Source organism: Microtus oregoni, unplaced genomic scaffold (assembly GCF_018167655.1).
Source record: "Microtus oregoni isolate MIOR12 unplaced genomic scaffold, Mior012 000021F_ref0000039, whole genome shotgun sequence".
Lineage (NCBI taxonomy): Eukaryota > Metazoa > Chordata > Mammalia > Rodentia > Cricetidae > Microtus > Microtus oregoni.
In genome coordinates, this window is record NW_024543080.1 from 23,899,435 (window position 1) to 23,922,010 (window position 22,576).

Sequence of the window (22,576 nt, forward strand, 5' to 3'; positions counted from 1 at the left end):
AGAGGGAGGGGAATTCCTATAAAGGACAACACAAGCCTGGTAAGCACCCTGCATAGCTCCCTTTCTCGCCGCTTCAGGCTTTGAACTGCTGTTTTGTCAAATGAAATTTCTATGTGAATGCTCCCTCAGTTGTTCAGGTGATGTAAATAACAAAAGTGTAACACAAAGAGATGAAATTTATAGATAAATTTTGAGCAAATTTGGGAGAGCAAAAATACTGTAAACTGAAAATAATTCTGGAGGTTTTAGAAAACAGTAAATAATCATAATCTGAATTTGACATTTTATTAAAATCGATATCTAGATTGCACCCTTACTGCTCTGAATTCTAGTTACCAATTAAAAATAATAATTACAATTCAAAATGTAGATTAGTAGGGGCTTTTTATAAAATTAAAATGTCATTGTTACCTAATAGTTAAATGTCTTAATGCTAACTTTTAACTAAGTATACCACTGACATAGATGATAAATGACTTCAAAAATTTAATTTGATGAGCTTATTAATATAACTTCCCTGGCCTCTGCAGTGTCATACTTTTGTTCTATTCACAGGATATTTATTTTTAAAAAAGCCGGTATGGAAGCAAGAAAATCATATACACAATTATTGAAACTTCAAAATTCTCAACCATATAATGAAGAGCATATATTATCTTTTATGGATGTTTAGATGCTTATTTGGTTTACCACACTGCCTGTATTCCTTGAGTCATGTGTGGATTATGACATGCCTTCTGAACCTAATAAGCTTTTGGAAAGGATACAGTGATATAACAGGATTGGGAAAGTAGAAGCATCTTTTGGTATTTCCCTAAGCTATTATAGAAAATCTATCTATCTATCTATCTATCTATCTATCTATCTATCTATCTAGACACACACACACACGCCATCCTTGTTAAGGAATCATTGCAGCACATTAACTATCATAGAAGTTTTTCAAGCTATCTTTTGCTTTTATATTTCCCATAGTCATATTTTCAAGTAGCTCTTACTCATATCTAATAGAACAAGTGAAATAGGTATATGCTATGGAAAAGTACTGAAATAAGTGTGCTTTCTGATTCTAATCAGTATCAAATTAGTAAAAGTAGAGTTAGGTTATGTATATCAGTAACTGGAATGTAGTTAGAAGTTAGTGTAATCAACACTGCATCCCATCCAGTTAGAGTTCCGAGAGTTTCCTTGGCATGAGGTGGATCCTGAGATAATTGAAATTTCCACATGTGTGCAAAAGAACTCTGGCCTTACTGTGCAAAGGTGAGTTCTGGTTGAAGAAAGAAGACAGCTGCACCAAGGGACTAACATATTTGAGACCCTTGCTGTTTCTTCCTGCAAATTTTATGCTTTAGTTACTTACAGGATCACCCATTTAGACTCTTTTAAACATATTAACAAGCAAACAGATATCAATTTTGAGGAAGTACTGGGACTTGATTGATATTTAGAATAACAAACAGACAAACAGCAAAAAAAAAAAAAACAAAAAAACAAACAAAAAAAAAAAAACAACCGATGAGGGGTGGGAGAGAAAACATACAAGAGTGCATATCTTGCAGCCCTCACCATCAGGCAAAATTTGCCTTAGAGAACATTAATTTAAAAGTTCTTTGTGCTCTCTGTTGTCCCTTCTTCCTGGAATATCAATTCATTGTGGTAATTAGCCTTTCTCTTTCTTCAGGTGGCATTCATTTATGTAACATTTTAGACTTAATAAAGTGACATAAAATTTAGCCTTAAGAAAATGCATCAATTCAGTGAGTCCGGATATGATGCCATTACTTATAAAATATAGCCTTTGTTCAACATTTGCGCCAGTACCTTTCTTTCCTTGCAGGCTTCCCATATTTCTTGTTATGAAAAATGGGAAAACTTAAGTAGAAATGATGAGAGACACTTTGCACAGTGTACACTTAATCCCTCCCTGTGTTCTCTGACACATGCATAAATGGACTAAAGACACCACAGGTTATGTGCATTTTCATTTCAAGAAGATTGTCTTTTTATTGTTTGTTATTTTATATTGGTATTCTGAAGTCATAAAAAAAGAAGGCTAGAAATAAAAGCAGGTGGAAACGAAGGTGCCACAGTTGAATATTGTTGTCCAAGAGCTCAGCTTTGAAAATAACGCCATTTATTACATAGCAGGACATCAGCAGTGGTAGTACTCTTAATGACTTTAAATGATGTCAAAAGTTTGTGTTGACTAACTTAATGCCAGTGTGTCTGTATAACCCCTGCAGGGGAGTCAGATACTCCTTTCTAGTTCACCACAGTGGTGATCTCAGGTGCAGCAGTACTCTTCTTAAAATGATTGTCTCCTTGGAAAGTTCAAGAGCACCTACAGCTGGATGCACACCGTAGTTGATGTTACTTTGTGCTCTGGAAGCATGTCTAATGGTAACAGCTCTCTAGAGAACTCAGAAATGCAAAGTCCTAGGCAGTTCCCCAGATACTCTCTTACATTTGTTATGGAACATAGGAATTTCCATTTTAAAACAAAGATTCCAGAGACTTTTAGAATCTTGAAAGCTTGGGGGAAAACTGAATAAATTAAATACTATTTTATTTGTTAAGAGAAAACAGAAGTTGGATAGATTTAAGTGAGTCGTCAAGTTTATACTGAATAGAATAGGATCAACTCCTAGTGAGTTTGCATCCCACAGTGGTATATGGAAGAATGCATTATCTTATAACTTAAGTTACCATTTGTGAAATAAAATGTTTGATTCTTGGTGATAGAAACGAAAAGGGCGACTGGAAATGTCCATGCAGCCCAGTGATCGGGTGCTTACTAAGTATGCAGTGTTCTAGGCTCAATCTCTAACCCTACAAAAACAATACAGAAGCTAAAAAAACATCCATTTTCTTCCATATTCAACATTGGATAACAATGGGATGGTTTTGTACATTTGGATTTGTCTAGAGATATTCATGCCATCCTTGCTGGAAGATGAAATTGCTGATATTTAGTGGCTAAAGGCAGGGATGCTACAAAAATATTAAAATGTACAGGGTAGCTCCATATCAGGCTGATGTCATTTGAAGTGAAGTGTCAGTTGAATATTATTAGGAAGACATGATATAACTTAATCCCAGCACATGAAGCAACTCTGATGTCTTTGACAATGATAACTATAACATTTAAGAAACAAGATCCCATTTCCTATCCTCTAAGAGAAATCATTTTTTTTCAAATAATGCTGTCATTTGTTGGCCTGTATTAGGCTATCCAGATGACACATTCCCCTTGAGATTCTTTCAAGATCCTGTTCCCTTATAATCAAGTATCTAAACCCACACAATCATAGAGCTCCTCAATTATATATAATCTTTTCTTTCTGTATTCTGTACCTATATCACCCAGACTTTGGTTCCACGGATTCATCTAGAAGCTAGTATGGGTATCTGCTGAATTTAAACTGGGACAGACATTTTAGCTAAAACTTTTAACCTAGAAGCTACGAGATTAGAGCTTTGCCTTTAATTGCAACAATTGATTAAATAAATTCATTGGATTTTATTTTCCTAGCATTCATTATTTATTTGTTCTCAGCTGTTGGTGCTTCAAATCTTTATCACCTCTTTAAGAATCACTATTATAATTACTTCTCCAATGTTTAATGTGTTAATTTGTGGCTTTTGACTTTATAATTCTGGTAAGTGTGTGCTTGTCTCTGTATATGTTGCTGTCAATCATATATAAGGCTTCACAATTGCTAGGCAAGTTGCATCAGGTAACTGTCAATGAGTTACATTTCTAGATCTATTAAATCTGGTTTTGCCCCTAGATTTTATCTAGTGATCAATGATTTCTCCCCATGCACAGGACTGTTTCTCAATTATACATAAAAATATTTTAAAGGAGAATTGGGCATTTCTTGTTAGATATATCATATTAAGTATTTTATTATAAAAATCATTTAGGTCACCATAAAAACCAAGCTATTCTCTTTATGTTTAAAGATTATTACAACTATAAACCAAACCGTATTTTCAGATTAAAATTAAAGACAGTACATCCAACAGAGAATGCTTAAACTTGCCATATTATTCAATAGAAAACTTAATCATTCTTCTGAAGCTAACATTGGTTACATTGATCATATTTTCCTTATTATAACATATCTACACTTATGACAGTAAGTTTTGTTGTAACTCAGTTCTCCTGATTAATTATTTTGCCTTTGGGGAAATAATTTTTTTTATTGTTTATTTTTATTTATTCTTCTTTCATAGAATACATACCGCTGACTTTATCCTCAGTTCCATCTACTTCTCCCAGCCCTGCTCCCTTCCCCTCCTACCTCCAGATCCACTACTCTTCCATTTCTCTTCCAAAAAGGGCAGGCCTCCCAGTGATATTAACTGAACATAGCATAACAAGATGCAATGAGACTAGGCACAAGCCCTCATATCAAGGCTGGATGAGGCAACCCAGTAAAGGAAAAGGGTCCCTAGGGCAGACAAAAGAATCAGAAGCACACCCACTCCCACTGTTAGGACTTCCACTCCAAGCTAAATAAGAACAGCACATATGCAGAGGTCCTAGTACAGACCCATGCAGGTTCTGTGATTGCTGCTCCTTCTCTCTGAGCCTCTATGAGCCCTACTTAGTTTACTCTGTGGGCCGTGTTCTTCTGTAGTCCTCAACCCCTCTGGTTCCTATAATCTTTCTTTTCCTCTTCTGCTGTGTCTTTTCTTCCTCTGCTTAATGTCTGGCTGTGGGTCTTTGCATCTGCTCTGAAGAAGCCTCTCTGAAAATGGCTGGGGTAGGCACTGATTTGACTTTTTTCTTTTCTTTTCTTTTTATTTGGTTTGGTTCTACCCTAGGTATTTGGACCAATAGTCTTCCTGTTCCCTATCATCCAGGCCGTGACTGACATGGGCTCCTACTCCTACTATGGGATTCAAGTTAGACCAGTCACTGGTTGGTCACTCTCACAAACTCTGAGCCACCATCACCCCTGCACATCTTGCAGGCAGATCAAGTTGTAGGTTGAGGGTTTCATGCCTGAATTGGTGCTTTAGTTCCATGTCTGGAAGCCTTGCCTGATTTCAGAAAATGGTTGGTTCAGGCTTCATATTCTCCTTACTAGGAATCCTTACAAGGGTCACCCTCAGGTTCCAGGAAGTTTCCACTGCACTAGGTTTCCACATCATGCCCTCGAATGTCCCCCAGTTCCAGTTGTCTCTCCCGATAATCTCTCTCCAGTGGGAGATTGGGGATAGTATTTTGCGGCACGGAGGAGAGGAAACACTGAGAGTTAGAGGAAGGCATGCAGGTGGGTAGCTGGTTGTGGTGCCACGTACTGGTAGGATTTGATGAAGGAGGCAGAGGCCGGAGGATCATGAGTTCAAGGTCAGCCTGGGCTACACATTTTTCATGGGGCTGAAGAGATGGCTCAGTGTTTAAGAACACTGCCTGTTCTTACAGAAGTCCTGAGTTCAATTCCCAACAACCACTTGGGAGCTCATAATCATCTGTAATGAGATCTAGCACCCCCTGAGGAAGAGACCTGGCCAGTTGTGCTCATCACTTTAGACCGTGAAACCCAAAATTGACTAGCTCTACAGAACCACCATACACAGACTGCCCTTGCATGCTTCAGCATTCCCAGGGCATACATTTATTCATTTCATTTTATTCATAATGCAGGTGGGCAGCCTGGTGTTCATGTGGCATCTGCTACTGCTGGGTGTACCAAATTGAGGACTGGAATATGGTGTTTAGGAGGGAAGCAGGATTGTGTCATGGGGAGGGCACCAAGAGAGTGGGCGAGGTCCATGGGGGACATAGCCTATCTAGTCTTCTGGCAGGTGTGGCCTGTGTTTGCACAGATGGTGTCTTCTGGAATTGGGGGCTGAAGCACAGCAACAAGGGGAAAAGGGACAACTACGAAATAGGTCTATTGGAAGCTAGAGAGGGGAACATGTTCCTGGGCAGCGGGTCTACCTGGTTCCTGACAGTTGTGGCCCATGCTTGGTCAGGGATTGGGGGTTGTCTGCCAAGGAAACCAAAAGAGTAGGCTATTTTGCCTTATATATGAACATATTTTTATAGTATAAAATCTATACATGTTCTTTTTAAATTTATTTATTTTTATTTTATGTGTGTGGGTGATTAGTCTCACTACATACTTGTCTGTACAACACAAGCATGCATTGCTTGATGAGGCCAAAAGAGGGTTACAGATGACTTGAAACTGAAGCTAATAGACAATTGTCAGCTTTCCTGTGGGTGTTGGGAACCATATTGGTTCTGCTGGAAGAGCAAGTGCTCTTAATCTCTGTAACCATCTCTTCAGCCCCTGAATACATTCTTTTTATCAACCCAAAACACATAGTTTTATATACTGTACAGCTACAATATAAACAAAGACATAATATCTAGGTGCGATAGTATGCCATATTTTATATTATCACAAACATTAAAATGCAGAATGAAAATACTCAGTATCAACGACCTAAAAATTCTTTTCTTAAAAGTAGGAACTACTGGAATATCAAATCCAAACTCCATAAGGGATATGAGTGGTTTTCATTGTGCTGTTCCTCATCTGCTGAGCTAAAGTGATTATGTAACAACTTCTGAAGTCTCCACATTGACTTGTCTTCCTGTTATGTTAGACCCTGAGCTTGTACTTTGGCTGCTTCAGCTATGTTTCTCCCTTGTTTTTTTATTTGGTCTTTTTTTCTATTTCTTAATAGTTATTAAAGATTGAATGTAAGTGTCATCTCATCTAGAACCATTCATAACCCCCCACCCTAGATTGCACTGTTGCCTGAAATAACAGTACCCTCTGCCACTCTCTTACTTCCACTTAACTTCCTTAAATATGACTGTTCCTGCCTTCTGTGCACCATAAGCTTCTTGAAGATGTGTAGTGTTGCTTGCTCTGAGTTGGAGGGATAAACTCACAAGTCACTAAGTGAAAACAGTAAAATACACGGAACTATTTTTAATTAAAGCGTTATCTTTGGTAACCATAACTGCATGGTTTTGTTTGGTTGGTTTTATTTGTTTGGTTAGGTATTTCAGTATTCAGTATTTAGTGTTGAATGGAGCCCATTCTCTATGGTGGGATGTCATGCTCAGCCTTAATGCAGTGGGGAGGGGCTTGGTCCTGCCCCGACTTAATGTGCCAGACTTTGATAACTCTCCATGGGATCCCTTACTCATTGAGCGGGGTGGAGTGGGGTGAGTACTGTGGTTGGAATGTTAAATGAATTTTTTTAAAAGAAGCCCTTTGAATTTAAAAGCAGAGAACTTGTATTCATATTATGTCCTCTTACTTGTTTTTATTTAAAATGGACCACTCTTCCTATCTGTATTTACAGTTATAAAAAATCTTGGCATGGTGTCTGGCTACAAGCATGATACTTTTCTTTCTTCATTGGTGCTTGGCTTACTTTTATGGCCCTTAGTGATGGTAAACTACTATTGGTACCACCAGAATTTCACATCTATGTATTTTCCTCCTAGAATTAGATTTTAGTCTTGCAGTGGCTATTCTTCTCCCTGAACTTAATATAATCATTATTGTATAAAGTAGATTCCACAGTATTTCTGTTTTATCTTCAATAGAACACTGCGTTTTATTTAGATAAAATTTATTCAGAACATATTTATTTTATTGTTTCAAAGGTAGGAGGACCTTTCCTTTTTTCTTATTGCCAGAGAAGTCCATCCTTTTTGTTCCTTTTCATCAGATGTATGCCGTGAGAAGTGTTTCCTTTACTTTTGAGTATTATTCAGTTTTGCATTATGTACTTCCATATGACTGTTGGAACTAGTAGCTTTAGTTCTTTGGATAATGTTCCAAGAGGACATGATCACATAAAATTTATTATAGAATTGCCAAGTGGAATTTAGCAATGTGGAAAATGCTTTTAATTAGTGGGTTCTTTGTTTTCACATGTGCTTTATAAATCAAGGTACATACAAGGTAGATACTAGTGATAGCAGCAGGCAGGAGGAATGAGAAGATTACGGGGGTATTAGTTGCATTTTCTATCACTAGCAGAATACCTAACAGAACCAAGAATTTATCCTGGACTACAGTTCAGGGGATGTGATCCATCATCCTGAGGAACGCATGGTGGCAGGATTGCATTCTAGCTATAGATGTGGAGAAAAAGCTAATAACTGAGTAGATGAGAACACAGAAGAGACAGGAAGATAAGGCAAGAACATGGAATAGAAAGCCCGAATCTTGCTATAAATCTCAAAGTCTATATTCTAGACATTTACTTCTTCCAGCTAGGCTCCACTTCTTAAAGGTTCCACAGCTTTCCAAACTATCCCCCACATACTAGGGTTCATGGGACCAAATATATAAAATCGTGAGGGATGTCTTATATTCAAATGTTCCAACATTAGTTTTTATAGAATGTCACTAAAGAGGAATTTCTTTTTTTTTCTTAAAAGAATTACTTTTCAATTTATGTATCAACCCCAGTTCCTCCCCACTCCCCTTCTATTCCCCCCTCACCCCTGTATCTCACCATCTTCAGATCCCCATCCACTCCTCAGATAAAGTTGACTTCCTTGGGGAGTCAACAGTGTCTAGCATACCAACTTGAGGCAGGACAAAGCCCCTCCCCTGCCCCGTATCAAGGCAGAGTAAGGTATCACACCATAGGGAATGGGCTTCAAAAAGCCAGTTCCTGCAGCTGGGATAGGTCCTTGTGTCACTGCCAGTGCCTCCCAACAGATCAAGCCACATAATTGTCACCCACATTTAGAGGGTCTAGTTGGGTCCCGTGTATGTTCCCCAGCTCTCAGTCCATAGTCTGTGAGCTCCCACTGGCTCAGTACAGCTGTCTCTGTGGTTTACTCCATCATATTCTTGACTCCCCTTGCTTTATGATTCTTCCTCCCTGTCTTCAGCTGCACAGCAGGAGCTGAGCCCAGTGCTTGGCTATAGGTCACTTCATCTGTTCCATCAGTAAGTGGATGTAGGTTCTGTGATGACAATTAATGTCCTCTGTAATCTGATTAAAGGGGAAAGCCCTTTCATCAGTCCTCTCCACTATTGCTAGGAGTCTTAGGTGAGGTCATCCTTGTGGGTTCCTGGAAGTTTCCCTAGCACCAGGTTTCTTCCTAACCCCTTAATGGCTCCCTCTGTCAAGATACCTCTTTTCTTGATTTTCCTCTTAGTCTCTCCCTCAACTCCGTCTTTATCCATGAAGAAGAATTTTTAAAGGGAAATTCTTAATCATAAAAACCAATTTAATTTTAAGAAAACTTAAGATAGATGTGTTGTAATAAGAGCAGCGGGGCTGCGTCCCCGGCACCCGCAGCCCCGCTGCTATTATTACAACATAGATGAAAGAGCTTCATAGATAAAGGGATAGCTAAAGGACAAAATACATTATGAATGGTATGCAGCTAATGTCAGTGGAAGTAAAGTGTGGGTTGCAACTTTTCGATGTGGGGAATAATGAAGTCAGTTTGTTATAAAGCTGAAGGTGTGAGACAGTGACATAGTTATCATGCTATTCTCTGATCCTGCTCTTTCCTAATGGCCGTAGAGAAAAATAAAAGAACAGAAGAGAGAGATGATGCTGTTTCTGATGGAAACCTAGGATGTATAGGATATTTTAGAAAAGATATTCACCTAGTGTAATGTGCAGGGAATGGTCCTATTATGCTTGGGCATGCTGGTTAAGTCTAGACTCTGCCCATAGAGAAACCTTTGCATGTTTTTGATGAGGAAGAAAAATCTAAGCTGTCTCCTTTGTTGTTCTTTGTGTTATTACATGCAGTCCTTACAGACTGCTATCTCAACTTGACATTGGAGGTGAAACAAAGGGACTTTCAGTAACGCTCCAATTTATGCAGGCTTAACTGAAATTAGGGTCCAGACATCATGATCTAAAAGTCACGTTCCTGGGTTTGGAGAGACAGCTTATGGGGTAGAAGAATACTTACTGCGTGAGCACAAGGACCTGAGTCCAGATCCCTAGCAGTCATGGAAATACTGTAAGTGGCCATGTACACGTCTGATCTCAGCTGTGGGAGACAGACGGGAGATCCTGGACTCTCAGCCGGACAGTATAGATGGAACCACCAGGAGGTGCAATGAGAAACTTTTGCCTCAAAAAATAAACTGGAAAAAGGTTGAAGTCTGCACTGGAAATTTGGAACCCTCATAATACTTACTATTGTTCTTGGGAATCTAGGGGCATAGATGAAACATTCAGGAGGAACTGAAATCAGATCAAATGTCATTGCATGTTATGTTTTGCCTTCTAGGTCACTAGAAATAGACCCATTGCTGCAATCAATCGTAATCATATCACACGTCATGATGTTTCCCTTGGCCAGATATGCACTAAACCATCTCAAGATTCAAAGCATTCGGCAAGTTGTGGCAAGACAGGGCCACACAAAGCCCTCATCGGATTTTCATGACAAATACGGCAATATGCTGCTAGCTAGTGGATTCACTTTCTGTTTTGTTGGATTTGTGTTTTATATAACACAGATGGGTGTAGAATGGAACCTGTCTCCTGTTGGTAGAGTTACCCCAAAAAAGTGGAAGAATGAGTAATTATCTCAGATACCATAATGCAGAGTTGTCTCAAAACAAACTTGTCATGGAAATGCTTTGTTAATTAAATATAGCATACCAAAAGAAATAAAATTCATTTGAAAGTTCTGACAAGTCATCAAAGCTGTCATTTATTTCCTGGAAGAATGCTAGTGCACTAGCAGTGATGTAGACACCAGGGAGTGTGAATACTATGTATTTAAAAAGTAGAATTTTAAAACAACAAGTTCTTCTAATTTAATGACTTATTCTAGGCTGCCCTTTCTTGTTCCCACTCTGGTCTGTACCACCATACTTTCATTGACATTGACACCTAAACTTCTTCTTTTCTTTTCTGCTTTTCTGCACATGTCTCATCCCTTTACCTGATCCCTCCCTCCCTCATCATGATGCAGTTTTTCAACAGTCAAGATAATCATAAAGCTCTTTTTTTTAATTTATTTATTTATTAAGGATTTCTGCCTCGTCCCCACAACCGCTTCCCATTTCCCTCCCCCTCCCCCGATCAAGTCCCCCCCCCTCATCTGCTCGAAGAGCAATCAGGTTTCCCTGACCTGTGGGAAGCCCAAGGACTGCCCACCTCTATCCAGGTCTCGTAAGGTGAGCATTCAAACTGCCTAGGCTCCCACAAAGCCAGTACGTGCAGTAGGATCAAAAACCCACTGCAATTGTTCTTGAATTCTCAGTATTCCTCATTGTCCGCTATGTTCAGCTAGACGGAGCACGAGCAAGGAACTCAGGACCACGAGGGGTGCACCCACACACTAAGACAATGGGGATGTTCTATTGGGATCTCACCAAGGCCAGCTGGCCTAGGTCTGAAAAAGCATGGGATAAATCCGGACTAGCTGAACATAGCGGACAATGAGGAATACTGAGAATTCATAAAGCTCTTATGATGTCACTCCCATCTTTTAAATCCAGAAACTCATTTGTCTCTGGAGTCCAACGAAAATGGCTCTGGATGCTGCAATGGCATTTTACCTCCTGCATCTAGATGCTTTTATTTCTTTCTTCTACATGGGATGCACTTTTGATATTTGAATCACTTCTTCATAACTTCTTGATTTTGCTCACATGTCATGTTTTCTGAGTGTACTGCGTCTCGACAGCCGCGGCACACACCTTTAATCCCTCAGGAGGCAGAGGCAGGCAAATCTCTGAATTCAAGCCAAGCATGGTCTACAGATTGAGTTCCAGGACAGACAGAACTAGATAGAGAACCTTGTCTCAAAAAACAAACAAAAAACCCATCTTCTTCTGTTTTGGCCTTGCTTTCTGTCTCTCTCTTACTTTCCTAGCCTGTTTTTTGAATAGCTCTTTTCACTATCTGACTTTCAGGACAGTTTTTACCCTTCTTTATTATTTGTTTGCAAAACTCTGTAAGATCATAGGCTTCAAATGCTTTCTGTGATTTTGTATTCAGAACAGGATCTGGTAGATGAGGCTTTCAATTACATTGAAGTGATGAATAAATGGGTGACTATAGGTAATCATAGCCCACATTCATTAAAAAATTAAAAATAGGAATTTGATTTCCACTGAGGGTTGTAATTAGATTATTGGAGACTATTTTAATTATGTTTCATTTTACAAATTACTCTGAAACTTCTTCCCATAAAGCATTTGCAAACTCACATTTTTTTGTCAATCAAGAATCAGAGGATGATGGGGATGGGGCTTTCTGGTGCAGGAGCTCATATTTCTACAAAGCATTCAGAAAGAGCTGAATTCATCTCAGGGTAGGAGTAAACACCCACTACAGATCCACTCACCTTATTGTTGACTATTCTCAAGACTTTGTAGGATGTGGCTGGGTAGATCACATCTTAGTCATGTAGGAATCACCAAAGGTAAAATCATAATAAAATAGTAACATTCCTTGCTTTTCCTCTTGAATCTTTATTGCAACCCATGATTATCACCCCTGTCATATATTCTGTTCAAAAGAAAGTAATTAAATCAAGCCAGTAGCTCAGCAGAAGGCATTAGACTAGTGCAAGGGTATGGTTATACCTTACAAATGAGATCTTTTGCAATCCTAGGGAGTCTGTGCCTTCTTGGATCTTTGATGGATGCAGAATTGGAATATTGTAGAGACTGTTTCTATTGTGTTCAGGGAATATTTCTAATTGTTCCTATACGATGGTGAAAATTGTCCAAAATTTTAATATCTGATCCGTTGAAGATCTGAACAGTAGCGCATGCTTCAATCTGTTTTCCCCACCACCCCATTTTTCTCTATTGTGTAAACTATCTGAGTTTTGTTTTTTCTGTTTATATGTTTGCCTTACGTATTGATAGAATTTGGGTAGTCTGTATACTGATTGGATCAGGTGGGATTTACTCTGTTGAGCAGAAAAGGATTATGAATAATGTAGAATACAGAATTAATTATGGGAGTGAGCATGAATACAAATGTGGTAAGTGGTGGAGAAATCGCTACAAGAATTCTGTGTCTGTAGGTCTGACAGCTTTCTCAGTGAAGGAGGAATGATGCATGTGAAGTAGGAAAGAGCTAAGCCCAACTGGATTTGGGACACTTGTGCTGAAACCATGAATTTAAATTGGAATGTACTCTTCTTAGTCACTAAGATATGTTGATGTCCTATAGGAGATGGTGATAACTCACAATGGGTCTGCATACTTACCTGGCCCTAAACTTACCTTAACTCTTTTGACAGAAGCTGCTTGTTTGATTCCTGGCTCCTCAGACCAAAATAATACACAGAAACCATGTTAATTTCAACACTGCTTGGCCAGTAGCTTGGGATTCTTGTTAACTAACTCTTACATCGTAAATTAACCCATTTCTATTGCTTTATATTTTACCACGAGGCTTGTGGTTTACCAGCAAGGTTCTGGGGTGTCTGTCTCCTATTCTGGAGCTATATGGAGTCTCTTTGACTCTGCTACTTTCTCTTTATGTCTCTGTTCAGATTTCCTGCCTGGCTTTATTCTGACCTGCCATAGGCCCAAAACAGTTTATTAACCAGTCATAATGAAACATATTCATAGCATACAGAGGGAATCCCACATCACCTCCCCTTTTCTGTCTAAATTAAAAGGAAGATTTTAACATAGTAAAATTACATATAACAGAACAGGAATCAAACAAGAATTGTAGTTAAAATATTCCATTTACATTAGACAAATTAAGGAAAATATTCTATCATCTGTCCTATCTTTATTAGTCTAAAGTTTTATATCTAATTTATCATAACTAAGGAAACTATATCTTTCTCCAACTCTTCAAAGACCCCATTAGGATAATTTACCTCATAACTGGAAGTGCATTGTGAGAGACTTCCACAACTCTAGAATTAACAGAGACATCTTGCTGCCTGGACAGTCTCCTAATATTCTCCTGTAACATTAGGATATCCAACTTTAGCCTACAGACCCGTAATATCTAGCAGACTTCCATGAAGCAGGAAATTTCAAAGACAGTTCCACCTATATTTATTGGCAGTTTGTCTGTCACTTTCTTCTCTGACCTGTAGAATGTCTGGCAGACTCTTTCATGAAGCAGAAACCCTGAAGGACCATCTCACCTTCTTTAGGCAACTTCAGCAGTCTATTTTTCTGTGGGCCCTGCATGTTCAGTTTGTATAGCATACATCAAACAGTCCAGGCAAGAGCACTTTCTTGCCCAGATGGCTAGCCTTGACACTTTGAAGACAAATTCCATAACGAGTTTCTTCAATGCCCCTCAATCTCGCTGAAGTAATTGATGCAGCCAGAAGCAGCCATGTCTCACTGTTGAGGAAATTCTGAGTTCTTAAAACATTTTAAATGCCATATTCTGTACATCTTTGAAAGATATGAAGAATACCTATCCATCTGAAATATATCTCTGTACCTCTAGGAAACATAACATGACTACAAATTTGGCTATTATAAATGACTGTCTATTAATCTATATTTCCTAACTATATGTCATATTTTTAAATGAGCTGCATAAACACAATACCTTAATTGAACAGAAATATACATATAACAAAATTGACCTTAAATTTGTATCAATAAACCAAGATCTATACCAATGCCAAGTATTAATCTCTATAGCATAACTCAAAGGAGAAAACCTAGTGGGAGTCTAGGTTTAGCTCTTTTTTCTTTTCAATGAAGCAAGCTGGAAGTTTAGGGGCAAGGAACACAGGTTACTACAGTACTCTACCCAATCTTTGAAGTTTAAAGTCATTGGTTTTCCATGCTTTCTTCCCTTTTCTCTCAGGAATTTTTCCTTATTTAACTAGCCATTCCCTGAAGTTATGGAAAAGGAATGGTGCTGTGGCTTATGTGTTGAATGTCACAACAAGGTCCATACATTAAAGGCTTTGTCCATGAAACTGGTGGAAAGTGTACATGAGGCAGTCTTTTTCTTGTTTTATTCATCATATTTAGAAGGTCTTTTTTTTCTCATAAAATTGTAGCCAAATACCTAGAGCAAAATAGCCATTCTTTTTCTCCAACTTCCTGTAAGGCTACATATATAAATACTCATGTGAAAGAGTTCTGTACACCATATTACCACATACAATGAATATACACACTGGAAACTATTAATACATAAAATCCACATGTATTATCTATGGAATATTTCAGATAGTTCCTGTTAGGCTGAATCCAGAAGCATGCACCCTTTCAAGGTCCCATAAGAAAACATCTCTCATTAACATAGAGCACCTTTTTCCCATTTACTTCTACCACCATGTTTGCGGAAAGCAAAATGTGACAGCACGGAAGTCTTTTTTCATTGTGAGACATTGTGGGTTGTCAGTCTCTCTTGACTTCTGGTTTATTGATATGGTCTTTCCTCACACACTCTCTTCTACCATGACGTCTGAAATTTACTACATGTCTCAGACAGATACCAGCCTTATGTGTGCACCCAATCATGTGTTGTAGGGAGAGAGGGCCAGCTTGTTTTCCTGGCCACCCATCTAGCTTATACCCTAAATAACCACACAGAAACTAAATTCATTAAAACATTGCTTGGCCAATTAGCTCTAGTTTCTTATTGGCTAATTCTTACATCTTCATTTAACCCATTTCTATTAATCTGTGGATCACCATGTGACTGTGACTTACCGGCAAGTTCCTAACCAGCGTCCATCTCAGGCAGAAGATCCATGCTTTCTCACTCTCTGCCCTTCTTCCCACCATTCAGTTCTGTCTTCTCCACTTACCTAAGTTCTGCCCTATGAGGCCCAAAGCAGTTTCTTTATTCATTAACCAATGAAAACGATACATCAACAGAAGAACCTTCTACACCAACCATGAATGCCCTTTCTAGTTCCTGAACTATGAGATGAAGAAAACATTTTATAGTATTTAAGTAGTTTGTGACAGCAAAGTAAACTAAAAGCAGACTAAAACAACCAGAACAGTTAGTTACGTTATTAGTAAGGTCAACTTCACATCTCTACACAGTTTTCCTAAACAAGTCAATATTGCAATAGCCAAGCACATTTCAACCTCCAAAGATTCAGCTTATCTTTACAAAATTAAAAACATATTCGTTGTTCTCCCCAAAGAAGACACTAAGTTCTGTAACATGAATGGTCAGGCCTGCTTGCTTGTTGGGGTTTTTGCCCCACCCATTACCCCAGCTGTTTAGTCCCAGAGAAAAATCACACATATATCTCTATAAGTTATAAAGCTGAATGGCCTTTTAGCTCTAGCCTCTCACTGGCTAGCTCTCACATCTTGATTAACCCATTTTTCTGATCTATGTTAGCCATGTGGCTCAGTATCTTTTTTCAGTGGGGCAGGTCACATCCTGCTGCTTCGGTGGTCTGGGCAGGAGTGGAGGAATCAACTTCCTCCTTCTCATTACATCATTTCTATTTCCTGTCTGGTATTCCCGCCTATATTTCCTACCTGGCCAATCAGCGTTTATTTATAACATGATTGACAGAATATAGACAATTCTCCCACACCATTTCCCCGTTTTTAAAAAAAAAATCAAAGGAAAATATCCATAGTCCATTTTTGAGGAATGTGGGTATAGTATTCCAGGCTACTTCCAGCTGGTTGGGGGCACTGATAATCTTATGGGGATCTAGAGAAAATTTAGAGTTATGATCAAGTCCTGAATGAAGTATCCTGTGAGTCTTGATCATCTCAGGCAGCAGTCTTGAATCTGTTCTAGATGAAGAACTCAGACATCTGAGCCATCTATTCCTGCCGGAGATTTCCCAGGTTGTCTTCCTTGATCAAATTGGATTTTTCTTAACTCTGAATAAATCCAGAGCCTCTCATTTTCTGTGGAAACAAAAGCAAAATCTCTTCTCCAAACTAACATACCTTTTGACTTTAATTTTGAAGCCAAGGCATTTTCAAAATACCTCTCTTGGACTGTGATGTGGTAGCATATGCCTGGTAAATGCTTTCATCTTTAAGTTGCTTTTTTAGTAGTCTAGAACCATTTGCCCAGGGAATGGTGCCACTCATAGTGGAGGGGAAATCCACACATCAGTATATATTCAAATAATAGCAAAGTATTTTTACTTTCCCATGATGTAGGTGATTCAGTGAAATCAATAGAGCACTGATAGCTGGAGCGATATTTCCTTTGTTCCTATATATGGTACCACATGAAAGTACTTTTGGTTTTTCTGCTTGATAGTTTGGGTTGTCACCAATAATGTGCAGATAATTAGCAGACAAGGTTTGGTGAACTGAATTTTGTATTATATAGTCTACACAATCTCCATTCTTCTTGATTGGTCACTGTATTTCAGAGCCAATGTGGAAGAAGAAGATTGGGAAGAAGAAATAGATAACTATCAGACTGAAACATTTTATATCCCTTATTCTTAGAACATTCCTCTGCCAAGTCTCCAGCCAGAGTGCATTTAGGTAGGACACAAATGCCTCCCATTCTGCATTCATTTATAGAAATCTGTTCACGTAATCCTCCATCAGACATCGTGTTACCAATTTTCTAATAGTCTGTCACGCCCCACCTCGTCCAGCAAGGATGATGCGCGACACACCGGAGCTCTTCTCACTGCAGTTTATTCCAGGACTTTATTCACAACAATCTTTCTCCTTCTCCTTCTCCTCCTCCTCCTCCTCCTCCTCCTCCTCCTCCTCCTCCTCCTTCTCTCTCTCTCTCTCTCTCTCTCTCTCTCTCTTTCTCTCTCTCTTCCCCTCTCTCTCCGGGCAAACCTCTCTCAGCCCTTAAGTAGGCATGGGCTGCCAATCCCGGATTGCCAGGTAGGCATTGCCCATAGGCCCACGCATATGCAAGCAGCTGATGATCATTGCGTGATCAGGCCCCAGCCAATTTTAGGAGCTGATTATCAGATGTGGCTTCACGCAGCTTGCTACAATATTCCTCCAATTCCCTGACTATCCCACCAAGGTATCAGCTAAAACCATTGATCAGTATAGAAATAAGCCTCTGACCATATCTCCTTACAAGAAAACAAGCAGTTGTGTACACTGTTGGATTACTTCACAACAACAACACAATTGCCTATTTTTACATAGCTTACAGAAAATCAGCCTGTACTGCTGAAAATGTCCACTGTCAAACACTGCAAAACAAATCTTTCAAAAGCTAATGTAATACTACTAGCTTGCAGACTGGCTATATGAAATGGACCAGAAGAACCTAGACTCAACTAACTATACCCGTAGATTTTAAGGGCCATGAAGCATCGCCAAACACAGCTAGTGACAATTAGTCAGGATTGACTCTTAGGCTTCAGGGTCTCTTTCCTCCCAAGGCCAGTCATTCTAGAGCCTTCCATTGGATGTGTGTATCCAGAGATCTAGAGGAGAGCTGCAACCTGAGGAGAATCCTAGATTTTCTGTGAAAACAATGGGAACAAATAAACTAGAGTACTAGAAGGCAGGCATACAAAATAAATGTAGCATCAACTCAATATTTTAAAATGACACTCTTCTTACCTTTGCCCTGGAGGTTTTTTTGTTTTAATTTGGAAGTAGCAATTTAGTCTATCTTTTGAGAGAGAGGGAGAGGGAGAGAGGGGGGGAGAGAGGGAGAGAGAGTGAGAGAGAGAGAGAGAGAGAGAGAGAGAGAGAGAGAGAGAATGTACTTGCATGTGTATGTACACAGAGGACAACTTGTGAGAGACATAATTCTCTCCTTTCGTCATGTGGGTACCAGGGATGTAACTCTGGTCTTCAGGCTTTGGGCAAATGCTTTTAGCTATGGAGCCATCTATCTATTCTGGCACTGCTGATCTTTCCCTTTCTGGTGATGTAGGTAACGTGATCAATAAATGCTGTAGCTGACAGTTTGCTGTAGAATTTTTTCTAAAGGCTCAAGTGGAGAACGAGGCTAAATGGGTGATATACATTTGGTTGGTCTGACTTATGTACAAACACGTTCACAGGATTTGAATTTGAGGTCTCAAATTACCTTGCTATGTGATACAACGTTATCATTAGTAACAGTGAGACCTTATCCTTGAAATGTTATTGTTGACCTCAGATGTAACAATTGATAAAGACTCGTCTCCACGTTCTTCACTAATTTGACACATGTACTGTGTGGCATCTTAAAATTTGTTATGTACGAAATGTGGTGATTATGAGCCAGTTATTAGTAAACATTATCAAAACATTTCACTGATAAAATGCCTCCTTTTGAAGAAGGGTGTCTTCTAATTTTATAACATTAAGTATTACAGCTCCTCATAATGACAAGTACAGAAAAATCATATGCATTTATATGTCATAAAATTATGCTTATATAAAATATGATTATATTGTCATAAAATCTTCTGTGCTTTGCAGTAGTTTTTCTGGGGGAGATGGCATTAATTTGAACAGTATCTCTTATTTTCCAATAACCTTTTGCATTACAAAAAAATCTGCAACTTCATTTTCTTTCCCTATTTGGAAACCATAGAAACCAGTGTGAAATTATAGCTAAGAAGTTCGTCACTGGGCTATCTCAAGCTGATCTCCATGGAAACATCACATTTTCTTGAAATGAAAGATCTTACAATCAGATGTACATCCGTAACGGAGGAGTGTCTGACAAAAAGAACATGGAGAAAGAGGCAGATAGCTATTCGTTAGGTAATATATGAAAGAGAGTTTTAATACTACTTTATAAATAAGAACATTTAATTGATAAGTATCCCTAGTCTAGAAATGAAAACAAAGCTTATTTTTAAAAACAGCTTTCTGTCCTTTTATTTATTTTTCTTGTTAGCTTTTGACATTAAAAACAATTTCTTTCAATATCGTTGATTTTCGATCTGTGTTCAGACTTTATTCATTCCTGCAACCACCCGTTTCATCTTGTATTGGATTGTAATAAAGCAGAGGAGAAAAGTAGTTGTTTTACAGAAGTTTCTTGGAGATTGGATGACTTAAGGTAAACTTAATAAGAAATTGCAATCATTTTATCTGTTTAAAATGAGGAGTGATGACAGTATTGGTGGTGACACGAGACCGGTACTGAATGGTTGTATAAGGCTGGCACTGTAGGATGTGGAGTATAAGGACTAATTATCTAATACTGACAACTCTGAAACTACTCTTTGTTAATGATGTGACGCCTCTCACATCCATCAGAACAATCACGTTTAAGATTGTTTGGCGTTTGGGTCACATGAATTGAGGTAAGGAAATGTTATATTCTATGTGTTTTAAGTAACTTACCACACTTTGAAACTTAATTTACATAAAAGATTATTTATTTTAATATAACCCTCTGTTATACAAAATAACAGTATAGTCATTTGCCAAGACATATGTGACAAATACATTTGCATAATAGATGTGTTGCATAGACTTGAGGACATACTCTTCGTGAGAGCAGAGTGAAACTGAAAACATCCTCCATCAGTCAGTCACCCATATCTGTCTCTGCTTTTATACCCAATCCTACTTAATCTGATTAAACATGTGTATGCCATGCCACTACCATATTATCACAGAAATATTATTAACATTTAGTAGATTTTCAACATTTGTCTTCTGCAGTAGCAAATAGATGTACGACAAAGTTACACTGATTTATGCAGAAGTTAATTTTAAAAATAGGTAAGAAAATCTCAGAGATACTAATAAAATGGTTTTTAAAATGCTTATCTCAGGTTAAGTAAAGTAGACTTACAGTTATGACTTGATTTTAGACATTCTGTTTAGCATCTTACCTTCCTGTCTTAATGAAATGTTCAGCTACTGTTTGGAAAAAAAGTCCTATACCAAGAACATTCTTAAATTCACCCCAAATTCCAGCTTTCTACATGCCTATCTATCAATCATTTCTGAACTTGAACTCCCAAGTGTTACTACTGTGAACATCATATTCATACCATTATACAGAGCATCTGATGTTACAAAATGGTGGTGAGACTCACAGAACCTCCTGCCAAATCTATATCATTTGTTCTCTAAACTGGTACCAGGAGAATTTCTGCAGTTCTAGTAACTGTAAATTGCTCAAGGATACTGACTAAGCAGTGAAAGCCAAGCCCTTTATGCTCACTTACTGAGATGTCTTCTGACATCATGCCCATTTCAAAAACATTATTCACAAGTTAATCAGTTTTTAAAAAAACTGCTCATTTCCATGTATAAGTAAAAATTCAAAAATTGTTAAGATGTTTCCCAAGTAATACATTTGAAATACAAATAAAATTTAACTGTTTCAATTTTTTAACATTGTGATAACATGGAACAAAATTTAATAATCATAAGAGTTTGAATCATGCATTCAGAGACTATTATGCTAAGGATCATTGATTCCATCTTTGGACCACATGGTATACAAAAGCAGGACAAAGGACTGACATCTCTGTCTCCATCCTGTGTTGGTCTCCTTTACATTCAGTCACCAGAATACTTCTGCAGGTTTGCATTGTTGTCACTCAAGAACTATCTTACCTCCTTCCAAGGCTCAGAAACAGGTCATTTATTGTCCTATTTCTGCAGTTACCATGAATTCCAAGACAAACACAACCTCACAGGACAGACCCTTCCCTGCGAGTTGAGAACAGATGTGGTGAGCTTCAAGAGGGAGCAGGAGTATTCTTTCTGGGGATATATTCAGAATCTGGAAAACAAAGATGGACCAGACCTCACCTGCCCACTGCTGCTGGTTTATGCATATCTCCTACTCCTTGCTCCATTATTGTTTTGGTTTACAGATAAAGCTTATGTCAATACCCCCAAAACAGACTTGAAGACCACCCTATGTGTTCCTTTTCCCATTTTAACTGCATTAAGTAATTATCCTCATTCTGTTTTCCACCATAATTTATCTCAGTCATTGGCAAACCAGGGCTGGAGGCCTAGCCTAGCTTATTAGTGCTGCTATAACCCAGACTTTCACACTAAACTCTCTCGTAGGAATTGTTAAACAATTTCAAGTTACATCATTATGATGGAACAAACTACATTAAAATGCCTAAACACTGAATGTGTGTGTGTGTGGTCTATGAATCAACATTGGATATATTTCTTCCTTATTCTTCATGTTGTTTTCCATAGGATTTCTTTTTTCTGAACCTGGTGCTAAGTTGCTGTCCAGCAAGCCTCAGGTACCCTAACTTCCCATCATGTGAATCACAATCGCATGACACCAGACCCAGTTTTTTCTTACGTGCCTGCCGGGGATCAAACTCAAGGCCTCACAAGTGCTGTACAGTCACTTTACCAAGTGAGCCATCTTCTCAGTCATGAAAGTGCTCAACTCTTAAGCTATTATCAAATGAATGCATTAAGGATTATTTTTTATGTAACATAAAACAAAAATCTTACAACACCCTATTGGAGGCGTCTATGATCAGTCTAACAATATTGTGTTGCTTCTAGGTTGGTAATCTTTTTCCAGTTCTGGGTATACAGCAAAAAAGAAAACAAAAAGAAAGAAAAAGTAAAGTTTTCTTTAAAAAAAATATTTATATTTTATTTGCTTTTCCTTCTAGCATAAAATTATTCTATTGCTATTCTAGACTTCTATTGATTTTTGTTGAGCTATATATTTTTCTCTGCTCACCTCCCCTTCAACCCTC

General features: G+C 38.3%; 1 protein-coding gene across 1 annotated transcript; it reads left to right on the plus strand.

Moving 5' to 3' along the window:
- Positions 1-10,316: 10,316 nt before the first annotated feature.
- Positions 10,317-10,562, plus strand: LOC121460628 (cytochrome c oxidase subunit 7B2, mitochondrial). Its single transcript, XM_041671062.1, has one exon. The coding sequence runs from the start codon at positions 10,317-10,319 to the stop codon at positions 10,560-10,562; it is 246 nt and encodes an 81-aa protein (XP_041526996.1).
- Positions 10,563-22,576: the final 12,014 nt, after the last annotated feature.

Bases quoted from the DNA above. Each gene is read 5' to 3' on its own strand.
- LOC121460628 (XM_041671062.1), top strand. From the start codon at position 10,317: ATGATGTTTCCCTTGGCCAGATATGCACTAAACCATCTCAAGATTCAA.